Here is a 20540-nt window from a genome sequence, read left to right on the forward strand (position 1 = left end):
AAAACTAAGAGAGGCTGGGATGAGGGGTGCAGGGGAATAGTGAAAAAAGCATCTTTAAGATCAAGAACACAACAGTGAGTTGCAGAAGAAGTTATTGAGGACAAAAGGGTGTATGGATTTGACACCACAGAGTGAATAAGCAAAACAATTTGGTTGATAAGGCACAGATCCTGAACTAACCTGTAAGACTTGTCCAGTTTTTGGACAGGTAAAATGTGGGAATTGTAAGGAGAGTTTATAGGCTTTAAAAGGCTATGCTGTAACAGGCGACTGATAACAGGCTTTAGTCCCCTCAAAGTCTGTTGTGGGATGGCATACTGGCATTGAGAGGGGTAAGGGTGATTACGTTTTAAAGGGATGGTAAGGGGTGCATGATCAATCGCCAAGGAGGGAGTAGAGGTATCCTATACTTGTGGATTAAGGTAGGGAGATGAAAGGGGAGGATGTGAAGGAGGCTTTGAACTAGGGAAAAGGGTGGCAATGAGGTGTGGCTATAGCCCAGGAATAGTCAGGGAAGCAGATAATTTACTTAAAATGTCTCGACCTTTTATAAGGGAGGTGGGCAGGTGGGGATAACTAAAAAAGAGTGCATAAAAGATTGTTATCCAAGTCAGCACCAGAGTTGGGGAATTTTAAGAGGTTTAGAAGCCTGGCCATCAATACCCACAACAGTTACAGAGGCAAGGGAAACAGGCCCTTGAAATGAAAGTAATGTGGAGTGGGTGGCCTCCATATTGATTAAGAAGGGGATGGACTTACCCTCCACTGTAAGAGTTACCCAAAGCATCTGTGATGGTCCAGGAGGCTTCTGAGGTGATCAAGCAGCATCAGTCTTCAGCTGCTAAGCCAAGAAGATCTAGGAAGGAGTCAGTCAGAGAGCCTTAGGCCAGAGTTCCAGGGGCTCTGGGAGTGGCTGCTGGGCGAATTGAACAGTCCAGTTTCCAGTGGGGTCCTACACACATGGGACACAGCTTAGGAGGAATCCCAGGGTGCAGGCATTCCTTGGCCCAGTGGCCAGATTTCTAGCACTTGAAGCAAGATCCTTGGGGAGGAGGTCCTGGAGGAACACCTGACCACTGCAGTTTAGGCATTTTGAAGTTCTTGTGTGCTGGAGATGTGGCTGGGGTTTCTCTCACAATGCAGGCAAGTAATTGCAACTCAGAAATACGTTGCCACTTGGCTGCCTCTTCTCTATTATTGTACACCTTGAAGGTGAGGTTAATTAAGTCCTGTTGTGGGGTTTGAAGGCAAGAATCTAATTTTTGGAGCTTTTTTAATGTCTGGAGTGGATTGGCTAATAAAATGCATATTGAGAATAAGATGGCTTTCTGGCCTTTCTGGGTCTAGCACAGTAAAGTGTCTAAGGGTTGTTGCTAAATGGGCCATGAACTGGGCTGGGTTTTTATATTTGATTAAAAAAAAAGAAAGAAAAAAAAGCCTAAATGCTACCTGATTTGGGAGAGGTCAGATAAAGAAAAAGGAGCATTAACCTTGACTATGCCTTCAGCTCCAGCCACCTTTTTAAGAGGAAATTGTTGGGCAGGTGGGGGAGGGCTAGTCACAGAATGAAACTGCAAGCTGGACCAGGTGTGAGGAGGGGAGGGGGTAGAAGGATTATAGGGTGGGGGAGCAGAGGCTGAGGAAGAATTGGGACCTGGCTCAGCCTGGCTGGTGAGCAGCAGCCTGGGGAGGGGGGAAAAGGTCAGATGGGTCTGTAGAAAAGGAGAATTCAAAGGACTCAGAGTTTGGGGTGGAGACTAAAGAAACAGGAGAGAAAGAAGAAAGATTTGGGATGAGTCGCATTAGGAGCAGAGACTAGGGAAGGACCAATGTGTGAAAGAGTGCCTGGATGTCAGGCACTTCAGATTGTTTGCCCGTTTTTCGACAAAAATCATCTAGGTCTTGTAAGATGAAGATATCAAAAGTGCCGTTTTCTGGCCATTTGGAACCAGTTGGGTTTGTATTGGGGCCAAGTGGTATTGCAGGAGAAAATAAGGCGTTTAGGTTTTAGGTCAGGGGTGAGTTGAAGAGGTTTTAAGTTCTTGAGAACACAGGCTAAGGGAGAAGAAGGGGGAATGGCGGGTAGAAGGTTGCCCATAGTGAAGAGGTAAGTTTAAAGAGAAAGGTAGAGACAGAGAAGGCGGTGGTGCGATGAGCAGCTCTGGGCCATAATGTGGGTGAGCAGCCAAAGCAGGCATCCCTGCAATTGACTTGCCACCAAGGGAATGTGGGTGAATGACCAAGGCAGGCATCCCCACGGTGATCAGACACCAATGGAATGTGGGGTGAATGATCAGGGCAGGCGTCCCCACGGTGATCAGACACCAAGGGAATGTGGGGTGAATGATCAGGGCAGGCGTCCCCACAGTGATCAGACACCAAGGGAAGACTGTCTTCCGGAGTCCATGACCAGCATCGGAGTTTTGGGTCCATGGATAAAATGTGTCTCCTTTGTCTCTACTGAAGAGGAAAACGAACTAGAATTGGAAGGACAGGGAAATTGAAGGTTAGCAAGACAGGCTGGAGAAGAGAGTGAAAAGACCGCTTACCTAATTTGAAATTGGTGAGATGTTCCTTGGACTGGTTGGTCTGAGGACCTGAGGTCATAGGTGGATCTCCTCATGGAGTGAAGGCGAAGACAGGGGACCAGTCTCCTGAAGGAGTCCCCCTGTCCCGGGTCTTCGGCACTAAATATCACATGCTTCCATATGAAGAGACCACCAAACAGGCTTTGTGTGAGCAATAAAGCTTTTTAGTCACCTGGATGCAGGTGGACTGAGTCCGAAAAAGGAGTCAGCAAAGGGAGATGGGGTGAGGCCTTTATAGGATTTGGATAGGTAGTGGAAAATTACAGTCAAAGTGGGTTATTCTCTTGTGGGCAGGGGTGGGGGGGTCACAAGGTGCTCAGTGGGGAGCTCCTGAGACTCATTGTCCAGGAGAAGGAATGTCACAAGTTTAATTGATCAGTTGAGGTGGGGCAGGAACAAATCACAATGGTGGAATGTCATCAGTTAAGGCAGGAATTGGCTATTTTCACTTCTTGTGTGGTTCTTCAGTTGCTTCAGGCCATCTGGATGTATAGTGCAGGCTTGGGCTCAGAGGCCTGACAGTTCCCTAATTTGTTTCTAAATATTCTAAGGGAGAAGGAAGGGCTGTGAGAATTGTCTTTGAGAGGAATCATTCTCTCTGGAGTAAATGAGATAAATCTTCAGTGTTATGGTCATGGATCTGATAGGCATTAGTCTTTGACCAGAGTTTATGAGGTTATTAAGGTGCATGCATGTTTATAAACTAGAGAAGAATTTTAAAATTGGAGAAAAAGATATAATACCATAGCACAGTCTTCTCAGGTACCTTCAGTTTAAGTCCTTTATTACAAGAAAAACAAAAAATCTTTCAGTCAGCAAGAGCACATGAGTCTTAATGATCTAGTACTTTTTTTTAATACTTTGACTTACTAGGGTGATTCAAAGGTTCAGGAAAAAGAAAATTCCCAATATCATTTTCTTAATCTTATTCAACCCAAACATAACAATGCCAAAAAATACAGAGCTCACATTTTGCTGGCGTACATTGCCAAATTTTTAATGCCTCCCCGGACAGGTGAATTTTGAGGATTAAAAAAAAGCAGAGACTTTAAAAACATTCCTTGTGATGAAGTAGAAAAAGCCCTGAATAAGTGGCCAGCTACACTGGATTTTTGTCTCAATTCTTCCACTAATTTTATAGTCTTCAGCAAATCCCTTAACTTTGAGCTTCTATATGTAATGACATCATTATAAGTGCTGTGGTATTAAAATGTGATAAACATAGATGAAAGCATTTTTGAAATGTTTGAAATACTACATAAATACACATAATAACTAAATTCCACAGGATAGGATCTGAGAGAGCTAAGCTGAGCAGTATTATAAAAGGAAGCTTATTACAGAAAAGCCCAGCCTCATTCATTATAGGTTTATGTCTCCATTTCTCTTTGGTGCAATGTATTTAATAGAATGAGTTATATAGAGAAAAAGAATAAGAAATGAGCTGAGGAGACAGAGCCTTGGACAGCTCAAATGCATTACTCACTGCTATTTAAGGAGTAAGTATAAGGTCAACCACTCGCGATAATCCCTACAGGGTGGCATCTAACTGTCAAAGTGCACAGGCACCTGTGGGTTACCCTCGCAGGCAATGACAACACGTCTAGTGCTCGCCATGGCCCGATATCTGCAGTTGGGTGCCTTGGAACTTCCTGTATCCCTGCAGTCTGTGACCTTCACTACACCCTCATGGCAGTTCATCTTGCCGTTCTTGCATTGGATATTGGTGGTGCTGCAGATACTACGAATGTTCCAGATATCTTCATGGATGAAGGTGTTGAAGCGCTTGCAATGATACAAAGTCATCTTCCGTCTTTGCATCATCATGTTGCAGTAGCGATCATTGCCACCTGTCTCCTCAGGGTGCACATGTTGCCTCAGGAATCGCTGGTACATGCCATTCTGGCCATAGGAGGGCTGGACCAGCCCCAGCCCCAGCAGGGTCAGCAGCAAAAGCAGAAGCAATGAATGGGTCCTCTGCAGAGCCATCAGTACCTTAGAGGTGCCTAGAAAAGAAAGCAAGGGGCAGGAGAAATAAGGTAAGAACTGGGCACTGGAAAAAGGTGTTGAGAATAGCAAGCTGGCATCCTGACTCCATAGTCTCCTCTTTCCTCCTTCTTATATGCTCCATCTCCCCACTCATCTCTGCTACTTTTCCCACCCTCGCTTCCCCAAGAGTGAGTAGTTTGCAAACATGATCTTTTCCGAAAGCAAGACCTTTCTCATTTACAGAGAGAAGTTGCTGCAGCCAGTACAATGACACAGGTCAGGGACTGACTGCGTGGCTGTGACTGCGTGGCTGCCAGGCTTGTGTGGTCAGAGTATAAAAAGAGAGAAAGGGTGAACCTACACGCAACTGCAGTTGTGTGTCTCTTGGGGGAATTCCGTATGTGTATGATCTTTGGGGAGTGTTTGGTTCCCAGGAAGCTCCAATTCCCGACAGTTTGGGTAGACTCAGGATACGTCAAAGAAAGTTTGTAAACTACTTTTAATACCTTACATCTGGGAATCTAGGTGGAGGAAGAGGACAGAGGAATATTTAGGCTTTGCCTTTCCTCTCATGACTATTCTTATTGTCATTAATTTTATTATTTTTCCTTTCTTTTTATCATGTGGCTATTATTCTAATGTGACTTAAAATATATTATTCTAATTCCAGAATAATATATGTTATACATTAATCTAAAAGGTATTATTCTAATTCTAATGTAAAATCAGGTCCTTTTGGAAATCCTTTTAATTCTATTAAAAAAAAAAAAAACCAGAGTACCCAGATAGAGTACTTAGAAGACAGTTGATAATAGCTACTGTTTGAATAAACTAATAAGTGAAACCAGTGAACTAATGAACAAATGCAATTAAATGGATAGAGTAAAGGTGTTTCCCAGGCTTATGAAATTGACTAATAAGAAAAGCTAAGAAATGTCTAAAAAATAAATTTAAACAGCACAATATCCTCAAAAGAAAACTTAGATTGTGTCTTCTTCTCCTTGCTGTTTCTATGCATACATAACCTAAAAAATCTAGGCCCTGGAGATACATTGCTTTGTCTTGCATCTATTCTTGATGTTCCTCCTGTCTTGTCAATAGTTGTTGGTAGCTGTCTGTCTTCTCTAGTTGCAGCATCATTGTGTTGTCACCTGTTGCAGTGAAAAATAAGCATATATTTTATAGCATTAAAAAAAAATCCAGAGCAGCAACAAAAAAAGCATTGCCATGTAGTTTCCGAACATTCGTTGCTTTCGTTGACAGATTAAAGAAAGGAATCCAGGCCTATCTTAGTCTATTCCCTGTGCTCTTTCCACTATCCTCTACTGCCTCTCTCATCCCATGCCCCAAATATTCAGGATATCAAAGACTCTATATATGCTCAGAATTGCTACTTCCCAGCAGCAGAGTTTAATCAAGATTGGAGGTGGAATCACTCACCAACTGACTAGCCAGATGCTGCCATCTGGCCGTCACTCCTGGAATTGACATGAATTGTGAATCGGCTTGACTCTTGCAGTGAAGCAGGTGAAGCAGGGTCGACTTACTACAGCAAAGAAAAATCATCCCTGATTCAACAGGAAGTGAGCAACCCAAATTAGCAAGGGCAATGTTTTGAGAGTCAGGCAGCCCAACTCTACATGGGCAGTCCAAGGACTGACCCCAGTGGAACTCCTAGTTTGATGTATATGGGTACTATTGTCTTTGGATTTCAAATTCTGCTTCATAATGGTGGATCACACTGTGTGAATGACTGAAATGGCTTCCAAGGGACCTGTACCTTACTTTGTTCTGCTGAAAGCCTACCTTTTGATTACTGATAATGAAAGCAGTATCAAACACAGATATTGTTCTTTTAAATGTCACCTACTTTATCCATAGCCACCTTTTGCCTTTGCGCATAAAGATATAAAGCTGTATGTCATATTTGTGTGCCCGCAGCTGTAGATGTGAGATACGATGTTAGGAAGAGAAAGAAGTAAAGAGGTTGTGGGAGGAAGGGCAGATGTTTGATTTCTTTTTTGCCTCAAGAACAATGCATACAACTTCTGAAGGTATACTTAGTACTTGGATTATAGCTTCAGCAGATCAATATACTTTGGCTTGCTTTTCTGGTGGCACCTGGAGTTTCCATAGTTTCATCTGCTTTCTCTTATCCTGATTCTTTGTGACCAAAAATATGGTTTAGCAAGATAACTGGCTACAGAGAAAATCTCACCTATTCATGTGAGAGCAGACCCAGGATGTCAGCTTTTCTACACTAACCAAGTAAACAAGACATAGAGAAATATTTGAAGACAGCAGGCCAGTGTGGACACCAATGGGTGCATCTACAAGAGAAAACTGAATGATCTCCACATCATCCCAACACATACTTTTGGGCCAGGATTTTCCCCAAACACTTTCTTCATTGCACTACCCTAACAGTAAGAACTTCTTTTGACACTGTGGTCTAAAAGACTGAGGCTGTGAGCATGAGAAAATTACTTAACCTCTCTCAGCAGATTCCCTCATAAGCAAAATACGCATACAATACCTACCTCTTAGGGATGTTATGAAAACAAAATAAATCTAAGTGCCTATAACAAGGCCTAGCATATAGTAAATGCTCAGTAAATGTTGGCAATTACTGCACTTTTTTTTTTTATACCACTTCCATTTTTCTTGGTTTCCTCTGCTTCCGTCAATCTGGATAAAATAATGAATGACTACAGAATTGCATATATTATTGACTCCTCTTTATTTCGTAGAGCTAACTGTAGTCTCAAGATATTGGAAGTCTGTTTTTAAACTATAAAATATCTCAGCTACTAGATCCCTAGAAAAATTTTTCCTCTCCAAATTGCATGGAATTTTCTTCCTTGTATGTCACTATTCTTCAAAGGACTTAGCATTTTGGAGTGTTCTTTCTTTTTCCTTGCAAAGCCAACAATCACAGCTGACCAGGACTTCAATTCTTCAAATGATTCACTCAGGACAAAATGACCTGCCTGTGGTTTGACATTTTATTTTAAACAGCTTGTGGTTGTGATAGAACAAAAGGCCCATACCAAAAAGGACTAGGAATGCTTGCCCAGATGCCAGTACCATCAGCAGCTCAGGAAACACCCCCATCCCACTGCCACGTGATTTCCTGTGAAAGAGCCATTTCCTTTAACACCAGAGCAAATGGTGCGATGATAATGCTCCAAGCAGATGTTTGGAGAAGATGTGAGTTTTCACAGCTTATGATGTGATCAATATAATAATGGTCCATGCCTTTGACTTGCCCTATCAAGGCCTTGAGTGGGAGCAATGATCTTGAGTAACTTTGCCTCACCTCAAGAAAATAGCACTGGTTGGAGAACTTAAGAAAAGGGCTCAAATAGTTTACCAGAAACTGGGACTTTCTCATTTCCTGAGAGTTTTTGAGATTTGGTAATATGGCAAATTTTCTAGTAAGAGAGGTTTGGAATACTTTTTCCTGTTTTCTTAAGGAATGACAGTGTTTTCAGTTTTGAAATAGACTAACCGAAGGAGGAGAGACTCCTGTGCTGAGCACACACCAGCAACCTACTTCTCAAACCCATTCCTAAATTTGAATACTTTCAGTGAGGCTGGGCTCTCCTAGGTGGTACCTGGACAGCGTTCTATAACCTGAGCATTGGGGAGCCAGGGCTTTTGGCCCATTTCAGGGCAATACCAGGAGTAGGAGAAGCCACCATAGGGAATACTGGGACCACAATAATTATGTGTTCAGAAGGCAGTGAAACTGGTGATTTATAACTAATTTATTGGCAACTACTTTCTAAATAACATATCCAGGTACCTGTTAACAGAAATTAGGTAACAAGAAGCTGACTACTGAGTCTGTAGATTGAACAGTGTATTTTACAAAGAGAGTGTTAACCTAAGTTATCTTTACAACAAATCTTGAGGAAGAATAAGGGATAAACTGGGAATCTTTCCTTTTTTTTTGAGATGGAGTCTCGCTCTGTCGCCCAGGCTGGAGTGCAGTGGCGTGATCTCGGCTCACTGCAACCTCTGCCTCCTGGGTTCAAGCGATTCTCCTGCCTCAGCCTCCCGAATAGCTGGGACTATAGGTACATGCCACTACGCCCAGCTAATTTTTGCATTTTTAGTGGAGACAAGGTTTCACCATGTTGTCCAGGATGGTCTTAATCTCTTGACCTCAGGATCTGCCTGCCTCAGCTTCCCAAAGTGCTGGGATTACAGGTGTGAGCCACAGCGCCTGGCCAGAATCTTTCTGTAACTTCCCCAAAACATCACACTTGCCAGACATTAGCTGACTAAGTAAAAGATTACAGAGTAAATAATGTAATTGGTTTTTGAATTTTATATAAAATAACCATGACAAGAGAATATCCTGGGAGCAATCCATTCAAACATCAAAACTATCTCTCGCTTAAGACAAAAAGGTGGCTACCCTGAATGAATTTTGGTATTCGTGCTGGATTACATATCTGTATGTGTGTGTGTGTGTGTGTGCGCGCGCGCGCGTGTGTGTAACAGAGAGAGAGAAACTAATAATCTGTTGGTATAGTGGTACTTGGTCCTTGGAAACGCCTCCTGAAGGTCTCGTATTTGTAGAAGTAATATTAGCTTATTATTTGACAGAAAAAACAATTTGCCTCTCTTAAAAATTCTGCTTAGTGGCTATGAGCCCTGGAATTTTTCCATCTCTGTAGATCAACTTACCATTCTTTCCCTCACAGAGAGGTAAAATCTACCTCCCTAATGACTTGTAAAAAACTGACTGATAAGGTAAAAGTGGCCAGGCTCGGAGGCTCATGCCTGTAATCCCAGCACTTTGGGAGGCCAAGGTGGGTGGATCGCCTGAGGTCAGGAGTTCAAGATCAACCTGGCCAAAATGGTGAAACCCTGTCTCTATTAAGAACACAAAAATTAACCAGGTATGGTGGTACATGCCTGTAATCCCAGCTATTTGGGAGGCTGAGGCAGGAGAATCACTTGAACCCAGGAGGCAGAGGTTGTGGTGAGCCAAGATTGTGCCATTGCACTCAAGCCTGGCAATAGAGTGAGACTCCGTCTTAAAAAAAAAAAAAAGAAAAGAAAAGAAAAGAAAAAGGCATTTCTATCCTATGCAGTCCTCTCAGGGAGCAACCAAGTAGAGAAAATGGGGGAAAGATCAATATGCCCAGAATCAGTGAGAAGACTCTGATTCTTACTGATATCAGCGACATTTTTATTTATTAAACATGTTGTCAGACAGAAAACAAAAGCTCCAGGTAGCTCTTTCTTTGGGCCCTTGGCAATGCATGTTGCCACACTGTTCTAGGGTGCAGAGGGGAAATGTAAGGCAAGGGCAGCAGAGCCAGCACTTGACCAGTGGCCCGCTGGTTACGGACGGAAAATGGACTCATCCAAGTGGACAGGTAGGCCATTTTCACAACCAACAACAATGTTTCTGGACCCCCGTGTGGCTCGGTACCGGCATGGAGGCCGGGGGGATCCTCCATGTAGCTTGCAAGTGGTGACCTGAAAAGGAGACTTGCTTATTCTTAGGTTTCCTCCGTAAGGGTTTCCATTCTCATCTCCACAGATGGCGTTGATGTGGTGCCTGTTGCCATGAATAAAGGTGTTGGTGTCTTTGCAGGGTGAGGTCAGGTGCCGTCTCCTCATCGTGCTTTCACAGTATCTGTCATTCCGGCCCTCTGGTGTGCCATCATAGTGCTTGGCCAGGAAGTCTCTGTACCTGAAGTTATCCTGAGCCAGGGTGGGTAGGGTCAGACCCAGACCCAGCATGAAGACCAACAAGAAAAGGCCCAGGCGCATCACCATCTCTTCCAACACAGGCTCCTGCCAAGGGCAAAAGGAGGAATGGTAGATGCAAGAACAGCATCACCGAATCAGGCAAAAAGGACAGGAGCTTTTCTCTCTGACACGGCATCATGAATCAGATCTTTTCCGCCACCAAATTATATATTCTATTCTCCCTTTCTCATTAACCTTACACCTGTTCTGAATCCATTCCTCTGGAAGGTCTATTTAATAGTTTCCTGAGCACAACCTCTAGCTCCAACCATTCTTTCCTATCCCTTAGAATCACTGAGTATTTCTCTATCAGTCGTTACATTACAAAATCCACTCTCACTAATTCACTTATTAATTAATTGAATAATGAACATTACATAGGTCCCTACTGGGTACCAGGGACTGTACTAGGTCCTGACGCACATTCAGACGTACCAAATGACGGCCGGGCGCGGTGGCTCACGCCTGTAATCCCAGCACTTTGGGAGGCCGAGACGGGCGGATCACGTGGTCAGGAAATCGAGACCATCCTGGCTAACACAGTGAAACCCCATCTCTACTAAAAATACAAAAAATTAGCCGGGCGTGGTGGCGGGCGCCTGTGGTCCCAGCTACCTGGGAGGCTGAGGCAGGAGACTGGCGTGAACCAGGGAGGTGGAGCTTGCACTGAGCGAGATCGCGCCACTGCACTCCAGCCTGGGCGGCGACAGAGGCAGACTCTGTCAAAAAAAAAAGACATACCAAATGCCTCCCTAATAGGAAATGAGGCATCCATGGGGAAAGGATGGGGGCTTCAGTGTACTGAGATGAGATAGTAATACAGGAGGTGAGAGATAAGAAGAGAGAGTTTTAGGGGAGTGGTCCCTAACACTTTTGGCACCAGGGACCATTTTTGTGGAAGACAGTATTTCCATGGATGGGTGGGGGATGGTTTCAGGATGAAATTGTTCTGGCTCAGATCATCAAGCATTAGTTTAATTTAGGGTCTCATAAAGAGTACACAATCTGGATCCCGCACATGCGCAGTTCACAATAGAGGGGTCCGGCTCCTGTGAGAATCTAATGCTGCCTGCTGATCTGACAGGAGGCAGAGCTCAGGCGGACAGGCCACAGACCGGGATTTGGGGACCTCTGTTTTAGGGAATCCTGAGCCCAGAGAAGGATCAACCATAAAATTGTTTACGACAGAATTCTAGCTAATTACTCAGCTAATGTGAAGAAAGCAGTTGAAAGCAGTTGCATCCTGAGTTGAAGGGAAGCAGACCTACTTCCCCAAGAAGTAGGTGGTTCGTGGCCAAAGGTGAATTTGTTCTGTACCATTTAGAAAGAAGAGGGAGGAGCATGGAAGAAGACACGCGATGTTTGGAAGATGGGTCTGGAATCAACCCTTACAGAGAAGAAAGAGGAATATGAGCTTATTCTTAGGAGCCTCTCACAGTGGAAGCAATTGAGATTATTCTAGATAATATTTTCTAGTTTCTCCTGCATATGTACATATGCTGTTACACAACAGGCAAAAGGTGCTACCATGTGGTAAAGAAATGCCTTAGACTTTTTTTTTTAAATCAAATCAAAGGCCTTACAGTTTGCTCTAATGATTTCTTAACATCTTCCTCAAAAGAAGAGAAAAAGAGGATTCCTGCCATCACCTCTCAAGAGCTGTCCCTCTCAAACTCTAGAACGCACACATCCCAGGAATGGTGCATCACAGACACTCAACACACCTTTAGGTAGATGCTTTAGGTAAATACGGTGCTTCTTCCTGGAGCTTAATTTTAACTCAATGACTGATCATTGACAATAGAACTAAACAAATATGAATTATAACAAAATAGAAAGCAAATTTCTTATGAACTTTTAAGATTCTATTTCTTATGAAAGTTGAAGATTAGAGAATTGAAAAGTATTTGGTATGTGCAACAAGTAGTTTCTGACTATACCTTTAGTTCTTTGGAGAAAATTTTAAAGACCATTCAGAGCCTTTAAAAATCATTACAGATCTAACCCACATTATATCTAATATATGTGAATGCCCCTATATTTGACAACAAAAATAACTTTTCACTGTAAAATTTTACCTGATTTTTGGAATTTTGCTTTTCAAATTGTTCATTTATGGGTAACTCATTGAATTTATGACTGGCTATGATTTCTTGGTAGTCATCACACATACTGAGAAATTCTCACAAAGGGAGAAAAATCTGATCTTCAAATTGTATTACATTCTTAAATGTAATACAATTCTTGTGACCCCTAAACGTAAAAATAAACGGTACACTTTCATAGACACTAAATTAATTATTAATTTTTATTTGGTGCTTCTCTTGTGTGTAAGTCAATGAACATCTTCATATCAAATAGTTCTGTAGCCTTTGCCGGAAGCACCAATGTTGTACAAGTTGTGGGGATGTTGCTGTCCACAGAAGGGAGTCTGAGCTTAAAAAGGCCATGGGTCCTAGCACTAGGCCTGTGCTGTGGCTAGCCTGTTCTGAGAGCAAGACTGTGGATCTAGAAAGACACAGGACTCCAGTGTTCTACGGTTACATGGGAAGACATGTGGGCTAAGTGGGCTCTCTTTCTAATTTGCATTTGGTGTTGATTCCATTACAAATTATAACCTATGAACTTAATGCAAACATTTCCAGCTGCTATTTACTTCATTATTGTGGAATGAAAAATTCCTTAGCATATAATTTGGTATTCTTCAGCAGTGTATCAAATTTGTCTGCACTGACGTTTGTCTATACTTGAGACGAGTTGCTATCTCTAAAAGTCTGAAATTCCATGCTGAAAGTGTGTTCTTGGGAGTTTAGCAAGAAAGAGGTACATGATTGCAGAATGGAGAGCCAGCCCTAAAGGAGTAACAAGTATTCACTCATGCAGTTGCTCCAATATAGCTGCTGGGCTGCCAAGCCACCCACTTCCCAAGTTCTTTACATTTACATCATGCTTTTCAGTCTCCTGCGTGTGTTTCCTGTTTCTAGTTTTTTAGAAGATCTTATCAAAGTTTTATTGATTTGTAATCAATTAAGTCTCTTGCTCTGTAATGAACAAATACTGACTTCTAATGTCAAAAGTCTCTTACATAGTCAACATCCCTCTGCCTGGTGCCAGAATCCCAGAATTCAAAAAATCAGGGAGCAGAACCAGAGCTGCTAGTACCTAAAAGAGTCATTAGGTGGCAGTGGTGGATAGGAATGTTACTAATGTCTCCTCTAGGAAAGAGACCGGACTTGGAAGAGGTGCCAATGCTGTGTAACTGGTGGGGATATTGCTGTTCACAGAAGCGAGTATGAGCTGGTGAGCCTGTTTAGAATCTCTGTCCAAACCCTCTCTGCATTAGATATTAAGACCAAGGACACCTCACCAGATATAAGTGCCAAAGTAAAAGCCACAAAGCTCAGGATCTACCCATAATGATATCACAAAATGAAGATCGACCTGTTGTCAGGTTTCACAGGTGCCATTTCCAAGCATGCCATTACCCATGTGATCCTGGATGAACAATGGACTATTTACTTGTGAGTGTTTCTTACTGGTGTATATTCTACAGAACTCATATTATTCACCTTGAATCAACATGCTTGCCTTATTATACCCCTTAATAGTTTTTAAATAATTGACTTCATTTTTCTCTCCAGGCCTGTCCATCAAGAAAATAAGAGAGTTGTTAGCTCTAAAAATCTGAAGTTTCATGGTTCTCATTAAGCATAATAGAGGCTTTGCTAGTTTCAATAGCAAAGGTCCAGTGACCTTCAGTTACAAAGACAAATTTTGTGTAAGTTTAGTTGGGGGCACAAGGCACCAACTGAAACAAGGAGATGACAGGGTGACCTGTGGCCCAATCTCATTAAGATGCATCATCCCATAAGGCTCAATGTGTAAGCCACGCTCACATAACACCTCTAGGTAAAGCACTGGACTACACGGGGGCTTTGCCTCCTAAAAAGCCACTTGTTTTTTTAGTATGAAGGCCCTCACATCCCAGTCTGCAGAGGTAAAAGGGTATCTTTGCTTCTGATTTGCAGAATATGCACATTCATTTTGTAACAAGTCAGCTAAGGTTTGCCCGGGCTTACTGTAATCTTGATTCCCTAAGACATCCAGGAGCCAAATCTCAGCAAGCGTACACCAAAACCACCAATATCTAACATCTGCTCCCTCACTCAAAACTTTCTCAATATAGTCAACTCTAAATTTCTCAAAAAGCAAGGTAAAATGGAATTGGGAGAAAACCAGTAAGAGACATATTATTTGTGGTGTAAAAGTGAATCTGCCTAAGCCAAGGGTGCAGAGCCTCACATCTGGTGGCGAAAGTCCTATAGACATATCCTTCTATACCCAAACATGTAACTGTCTGTCAGCTTTTTGTCAGTGGAATTAGCCCCAGCTGTTCTCTGTTCTTTTTTCTTTTCTTTTTCTTTTCTCTTTTTTTTTTTTTTTTTTTTTTTTTTTTGAGATGGAGTCTTGTTCTATCGGCCAGGCTAGAGTGCAGTGGTGCTATCTCGGCTCACTGCAACCTCCACCTCCCTGGATCAGGCAATTCTCCTGCCTCAGTCTCCCAAGTAGCTGGGCTTATAGGTGGCTGCCACCACGCTCAGCTAATTTTGTATATTTAGTATAGAGGGGGTTTCACCATGTCGGCCAGGCTGGTCTCGAACTCCTGACCTCAGGTGATCTGCCTACCTTGGCTTCCCAAAGTGCGGGGATTACAGGTGTGAGCCACCACACCTGGCCCCATCTGTTCTTTAGAGTAACTTTATCTTCTGTATCAAATGAATCTGTTAGTTTTCACAAGGATTAATATTGTCTCCCTCTCCCCACAGGCAATGTTCAATATTCAAGAGATTCATCAAATTTTACACACCAGTGAGTTAACTTGACAGTCTATGATGAGTAACTATAGTTATCATTTTCATCAATGTGGCTTCACGCTTTTATATATCCTAGGGCAAAATCCCCCAAAGTGAGAGCCTAACACCCAAGGCATATTCATCCCTTTATTGCTTTTCCTTCCTTCTTCCCTTCAGCCTGCCAGTGAGCCTTCTTTTGATCTTGGGATGTGTTCCACTTTGTTTTCAAAGAGCATCCAAAACTTTTCTAAGAAAAGAAATTAGCAGAGAAGGTTAGAAGGAAAGAATGCTAAAAACATACTTTCTGTTTCTTTCCTTGTTAAGCCACGTGTAATGCCTGTAACAGAGGTGGACGACGTGGGAGGACTCCCGATGCCCTTCGGCAAATGGCTCCCCCAAACCTTTGGGGATTTTATCACAATTTAGAAATGCCTCCTAAACTTCCACTTGCTCCCAGTCTCACTAATTTCTCTTTATCCACATATAGGCCATCCCAAAGGAAATCTGTTTTCATTTTAAACTTTAGAATCTGATCAATTTCCTTTTTAATTCATGAGCTTGAGCCCAGAGGCTTTAAAGGGAGGAAAATGGCTTCATTAAAATGGATAGATGACTAGAAATTATATATAAAACAAATAGAACAATAGATTACCCAGGAGGAAGAATCTTACAAAAACCTGGCAGTTTCCCTTCAATGGGAGATGGTTCCAGCTGTTTGTTCCTGGAGACGGGTTCTAGCTGTGTGAACCTGGAGGCCTCTCCAGGTTCTGATTATATAGTGTTCTAATAAGGGGGTGGAGAGAATAGAGCTAAGGACCCCCAATCCTGGCAGGGACATGAAAACCAAGGACACTGCTCTTGAACGAACGAGGAGGGTCATTCACCTTTTCGCTGGGCATGATTGGGTTAGATATTAACCTACCTGAATGGATTAGAGATTTGTTCTGGAAGACAAAGTTTGAGAAACATGGCCTTCTGTCCAAAAGTTACCTTTTTCTGCTGTCTGTGGTGCTTACTCTTGTCCATGGCAGGACTGAGGTTTCACTATTCACACATAATAGTCTGGATCCATAAGATAGCATCTCTGATCTCCCTGGGCCAACTCCAAGAACTGCCTTGGAAGATGTCACAGAGTAAGATATGGTCTTCCAGTAAGATGCTTTTCCACTGTACTTTCTATTTATCATTTATCATATCACATTCTATGTATCATATCACATCATTTGGTTTCATGAATGGATGCTAAGCACATTATTCCATCGATTTCATACAGCCAGGAAAGCACTTCTAGAGAAGGTTGTGTGACAGCTATTAGTACACTGCCCCTCCCCCTACACTCAACCTCTCAGCTTCTAACCTCCAAAAGTAGGCTTGCCATGTTTCCTGGGTTTCTCCTTCTTCCATCTTTACCTGTCCACAAGAGACTAACCCTGAACATTCAATCGTCTGGTCCTTATAATGTAGTTGCAAAATTGCTTATCTCCACCATCAAAGCAGGGCTGTAGATCCATTGCTTGCGTAAAAACAGTGGGCCAAAGGTCACCAGGATCACTTTATAGATCTCGTAGTTACCAATATCAGACAGCAGCAGGGTACCAACTGTTTCACAGACCCCCAGCATTTGCCCACAGTGGTGTTGGATCTAGGACAGTGTTATCTTTTTAAAAATCCTCAATCCTCGGTTGTCATCCACCTACCCGCAAGTATTCAGTCTGGCTGCACTTGAGAAGCTGTCAAGAAAGACAGGCTGCCTGCTAGTGAAACAAATGCACTTGAAATCACAATCATTATAATATTCAGTGCAGTCTTTCATTTTGTGAAGCTCTCACATACATGACTACATTCAACCAGCACCAGGACTGTGTGAGGTAGGCATTATGTAAATATGCTCTGCTCATGAGGAAACTCCAAGAACAAACAGCAGATGAATGATGGAGTCACACTTTGAACCCTTTGTAAACAAGGAGAAAACTGACCCGTCTTTCCAGACTTAGCTCAAGCAACACCACCTCTGAGTCCTGAAAAGCGGAACTCTGCCACAACATACAACCCAAGCATACACACAGCGCCATGGCCTGAAGCTCCAATTCAAGCACCAACTCACACAAACAGAGCAGCCTCTGATTTTAGAGTTCTGCAGTAGTGCTGGGCTGGGGCAACCAGCAGCCTCTGAATATAGTCAGGTCCCTTCTCTGCCTCTGGGCCTTTACTGGACAACCTTTGGAGGACTCACAATCTGCCCACAACGCCAAAAGACAGTTTTTTGTTTTTCTTTTAAACTTGGCACAAGGAAGTTTTGTTGAAACAAAAAGTAGGGTTTGGGGGAAAAATTACTATTTCATTAGAACGCATCTAGGTACTTAGTCATTTCTGTTTTAAAATACAACAAGGAATTATATTCTATGATTAAGGAACATCACATCTTTGTCAGTAATTTTAGTACAAATGAAGGAATTGCCAATTGCAAAAAACGTCATATATTTTTTAAATGTTCAGACAGCTTTAACTTGAAAGTCATTCCCCTGTCCTGGAGATTTTTTTCTCTCTCTCCCTCAAGCCAATAATGTCCCTGCACACACACACGGGATGCATGGGTCCTGTTTCCAAGGACTCTAGCGTTGGAGCACTTTCCTCCTTCATACAGAGTATCTATGTTTCATTCTGTCTCAGGACTAAAATTAGATGATGGGAAGAATGGACTAAATAGTTTCTAAATTTCTTTATTATTCTAACAGTTTAGGTCTATAAGCATGAAACTTAATCAGTAACGGAAGTAACAGGTAAAGAAGGAAAAGCCCCCGTGAAAAGAAGAACCACGTCTCCAGGAAGTGGCAACACTACTGACTGAAGGACAGTGGGGACAAAGTCCTGCTGACACGCCTGTATTTCCAAACAAAGACAAAAATTAAACATTTGCTTTTCAACCAACTCTGGGCTTTGTGCCCACTCCCTCTTTCCCAAGTATTTCATGGCATTCTTCTGGGAATAACTGTTTACAGAGAATTACAGAGAATCTGCCTAAATACAGATTAAATAAAAACTCCTAAAGAAAGGTTTCACTGGCCTTCACTGGTCCACTTTTTTATCCATCTACTTTAATTTGAGTCACAGTGACAAATGCTTCCAATAATAACTTGGCAAACCTCTTACACTTGTCTGCTTATAACCTGATTATCTGCTGTCAGCAATAGCTAAAGCCATTCCTCTTTTCCTGGAATGATTTTTTCCATCCTCTCTGCCAAACTATAGTTCGTCTCCACATTACTAGAGTGCCTCATATCCTGTTTCTAACATCGCGCCACTCCATGCAGTCACAGAACAATAGTGGGAGAGGCCTCTGAGACCGTCTGTCCACCCCTCATACTAAAGAAAAGGCAACTGAGGAACAGAGAAAGAGACATGTATTGCCCAAGGAACTAACTCATGGCATTCGCGGGACTAGAAGCTTTCCAATGCACCACACAACTGTTTTTTTTTGCTTTTTTTTTTTTTTTTGAGATGGAGTCTTGCTCTGTCACCCAGGCTATCGGCTCACTGCAACCTCCGCCTCCCAGGTTCAAGGGATTCTCCTGTCTCAGCCTCCCGAGTAGCTGGGATTACAGGAGCTCACCACCGTGCCCAGCTAATTTTTGTATTTTTAGTAGAGACGAGGTGTCACCATCTTGGCCAGGGTGGTCTCGAACTCCTGATGTCGTGATCCACCCACCTCGGCCTCCCAAAGTGCTGGGATTACAAGCATAAGCCACCGTGCCAGGTCCACACAACTTTTATTTTCCATACTAGTACTGTCTAGACAATCAAAGCTAACTTTAAAGGGGCCACTGAAAGTTGCTGTTCAAAGGAAACCTACAGTGACTATTACCATAAATTCAAAAAATATTTTACTCTGCTTGTCATCAGTAAAAGAATTGCTTGAATTGAAGCGTATATAACAAACCTATCCTCTTGCAAAACTAGTTAGTGGCTCTGTGGTTAAGTAAGTCTTGGAATACCTGCGGCTGCTTCTGGGAAGGTGGTCCTGTGCTGCAGATAAATATGTCACTTGGGTTTCTATTGATTACAGTATTACTTGATTATAGGATTCTCACTGTCACGAGGGAGGATCTTGGCTCATCTGAGATTTCCTTAGCCCCCTGAGTGGTGCTGAAATTGTTTTAATAAAGATGTTGCGCTTTACTCATGTGCTGCTGTTAGCATTTGACGTGCTGTCTCAGAGCGAAAAAACGGAGGATCCCAGCCTTCCAGTAGGAAGGCTTAAAGAGGCTGTTGGCAAGTGTCTCCAAGAATTGCACAACGTTTGTTGAGGATGGGTTAAGGGTGGGGAGGCAGAGGAGAGTAAACAGAAAATACCGATCCCCAAATGTTAGTTACGCTTGCAAAAACTAAGGCCTGCTTCAAAAATCTGGTGATTAACCTGAATAACAAGCAAAGCTTTCTTAGTTGTGGGCAAGTGCAGACCTCCTAGGGCTTCCCTTAGGTTCGGCGATTCTGTGGTCCCCCTCCAAGCCTACTAATCAATAGAAGCTAGCATCTCTGCCCAGCTGCGCAAAGTAAAAACCTGAGTGGGAATGTAAAGTCCTTAACTCATACAAATACTGGACTTTCACCTCCCTCCCCATTCCTCCCTCTCCAGCCCAGTCCCGCAAAAGCCTCCCCGAGGAGTCCCAAGCTGCTTCTACTAGGAAAGAACTCCCTGGCCACAACGCCCCTGATGTAGCTACCAAAGAGCAAGAGGAGCAGGAGTGTGAACGTACCTCGGCCTCTGAACAAGTTGGCAGAAACGGGCAGGACGGTAGAAAGAAGTTTTGTTTCTCACCAGCTTCTTCCTCCCTAGTACGACGATGGGGAGGCCGTAGAAAACGCAAAAATGTTCTTTTGAATCCTGCCTTGCATCTGGGTGGAGTGGCGTGCTTGCGTGAGTGTGTGTACACGGACGGAGATGGGGGCGTGGTGAGGAGTGGAGGGTAGGCTTACGAGCCTCTGCGTAGCTGGTACCGCGCCCTGCTTCTCCCAGGAGGCCTCTCCCGCCTGCATCCGCCCTTGGAGCTGGCGCCGCAGCAGCCCCGCCCCAGGGGCCGCAGGGGCAGCCCAGGCAAAGAACGAGTCTAGGATCCACGCTCCTTCCTCAGCTGGAACCCAACGGGCAGCAGCCGCGAGCGCACTGCCTCCACGGAGAGCAGATGGCGGGAAACTGGCTTCTGCTCCCAAGAGCCAGGCGGCCCTTAGGAGACTACTCCTGGCTGAGCGTCCAGGAACCCATGAAGCTCGGTCTTGACACTGGTCGGCAGCCCCATCTGCCACGTACTTACTTGGTGCTGCTTTCTTTAGCAGGACA

At 43.3% G+C, this 20540-nt stretch overlaps 2 protein-coding genes across 5 annotated transcripts; both read right to left on the reverse strand.

Moving 5' to 3' along the window:
* Nucleotides 1–3346: 3346 nt before the first annotated feature.
* Nucleotides 3347–20503, reverse strand: RNASE4 (ribonuclease A family member 4). 3 transcript variants are annotated; one of them, XM_009211055.3, is made up of 2 exons: nucleotides 19960–20503; nucleotides 3347–4594 (listed from the first exon to the last, which is right to left on the reverse strand). In XM_009211055.3, exon 2 carries the CDS (start codon nucleotides 4575–4577, stop codon nucleotides 4134–4136), a length of 444 nt encoding a protein of 147 aa, XP_009209319.2. In that variant the 5' UTR covers nucleotides 4578–4594; nucleotides 19960–20503; the 3' UTR covers nucleotides 3347–4133. The 3 variants fall into 3 exon arrangements, with proteins under 3 accessions (XP_009209319.2, XP_009209320.2, XP_021796661.2); XM_009211056.3 differs by lacking the exon at nucleotides 19960–20503 and adding an exon at nucleotides 15858–15962; XM_021940969.2 differs by lacking the exon at nucleotides 19960–20503 and adding an exon at nucleotides 4939–5997.
* Nucleotides 9760–20539, reverse strand: ANG (angiogenin). 2 transcript variants are annotated; one of them, XM_009211057.2, is made up of 2 exons: nucleotides 19960–20539; nucleotides 9760–10397 (listed from the first exon to the last, which is right to left on the reverse strand). In XM_009211057.2, the coding sequence occupies exon 2, from the start codon at nucleotides 10377–10379 to the stop codon at nucleotides 9939–9941; it is 441 nt and encodes a 146-aa protein (XP_009209321.1). In that variant the 5' UTR covers nucleotides 10380–10397; nucleotides 19960–20539; the 3' UTR covers nucleotides 9760–9938. The 2 variants fall into 2 exon arrangements, with proteins under 2 accessions (XP_009209321.1, XP_009209322.1); XM_009211058.3 differs by lacking the exon at nucleotides 19960–20539 and adding an exon at nucleotides 15858–15962.
* Nucleotide 20540: the final 1 nt, after the last annotated feature.

Source organism: Papio anubis, chromosome 7, assembly GCF_008728515.1.
Source record: "Papio anubis isolate 15944 chromosome 7, Panubis1.0, whole genome shotgun sequence".
Taxonomy (NCBI): Eukaryota; Metazoa; Chordata; class Mammalia; order Primates; family Cercopithecidae; genus Papio; species Papio anubis.

Coding starts and splice junctions, on each gene's coding strand:
- RNASE4 (XM_009211055.3), bottom strand. CDS start 4,577: ATGGCTCTGCAGAGGACCCATTCATTGCTTCTGCTTTTGCTGCTGACC.
- ANG (XM_009211057.2), bottom strand. CDS start 10,379: ATGGTGATGCGCCTGGGCCTTTTCTTGTTGGTCTTCATGCTGGGTCTG.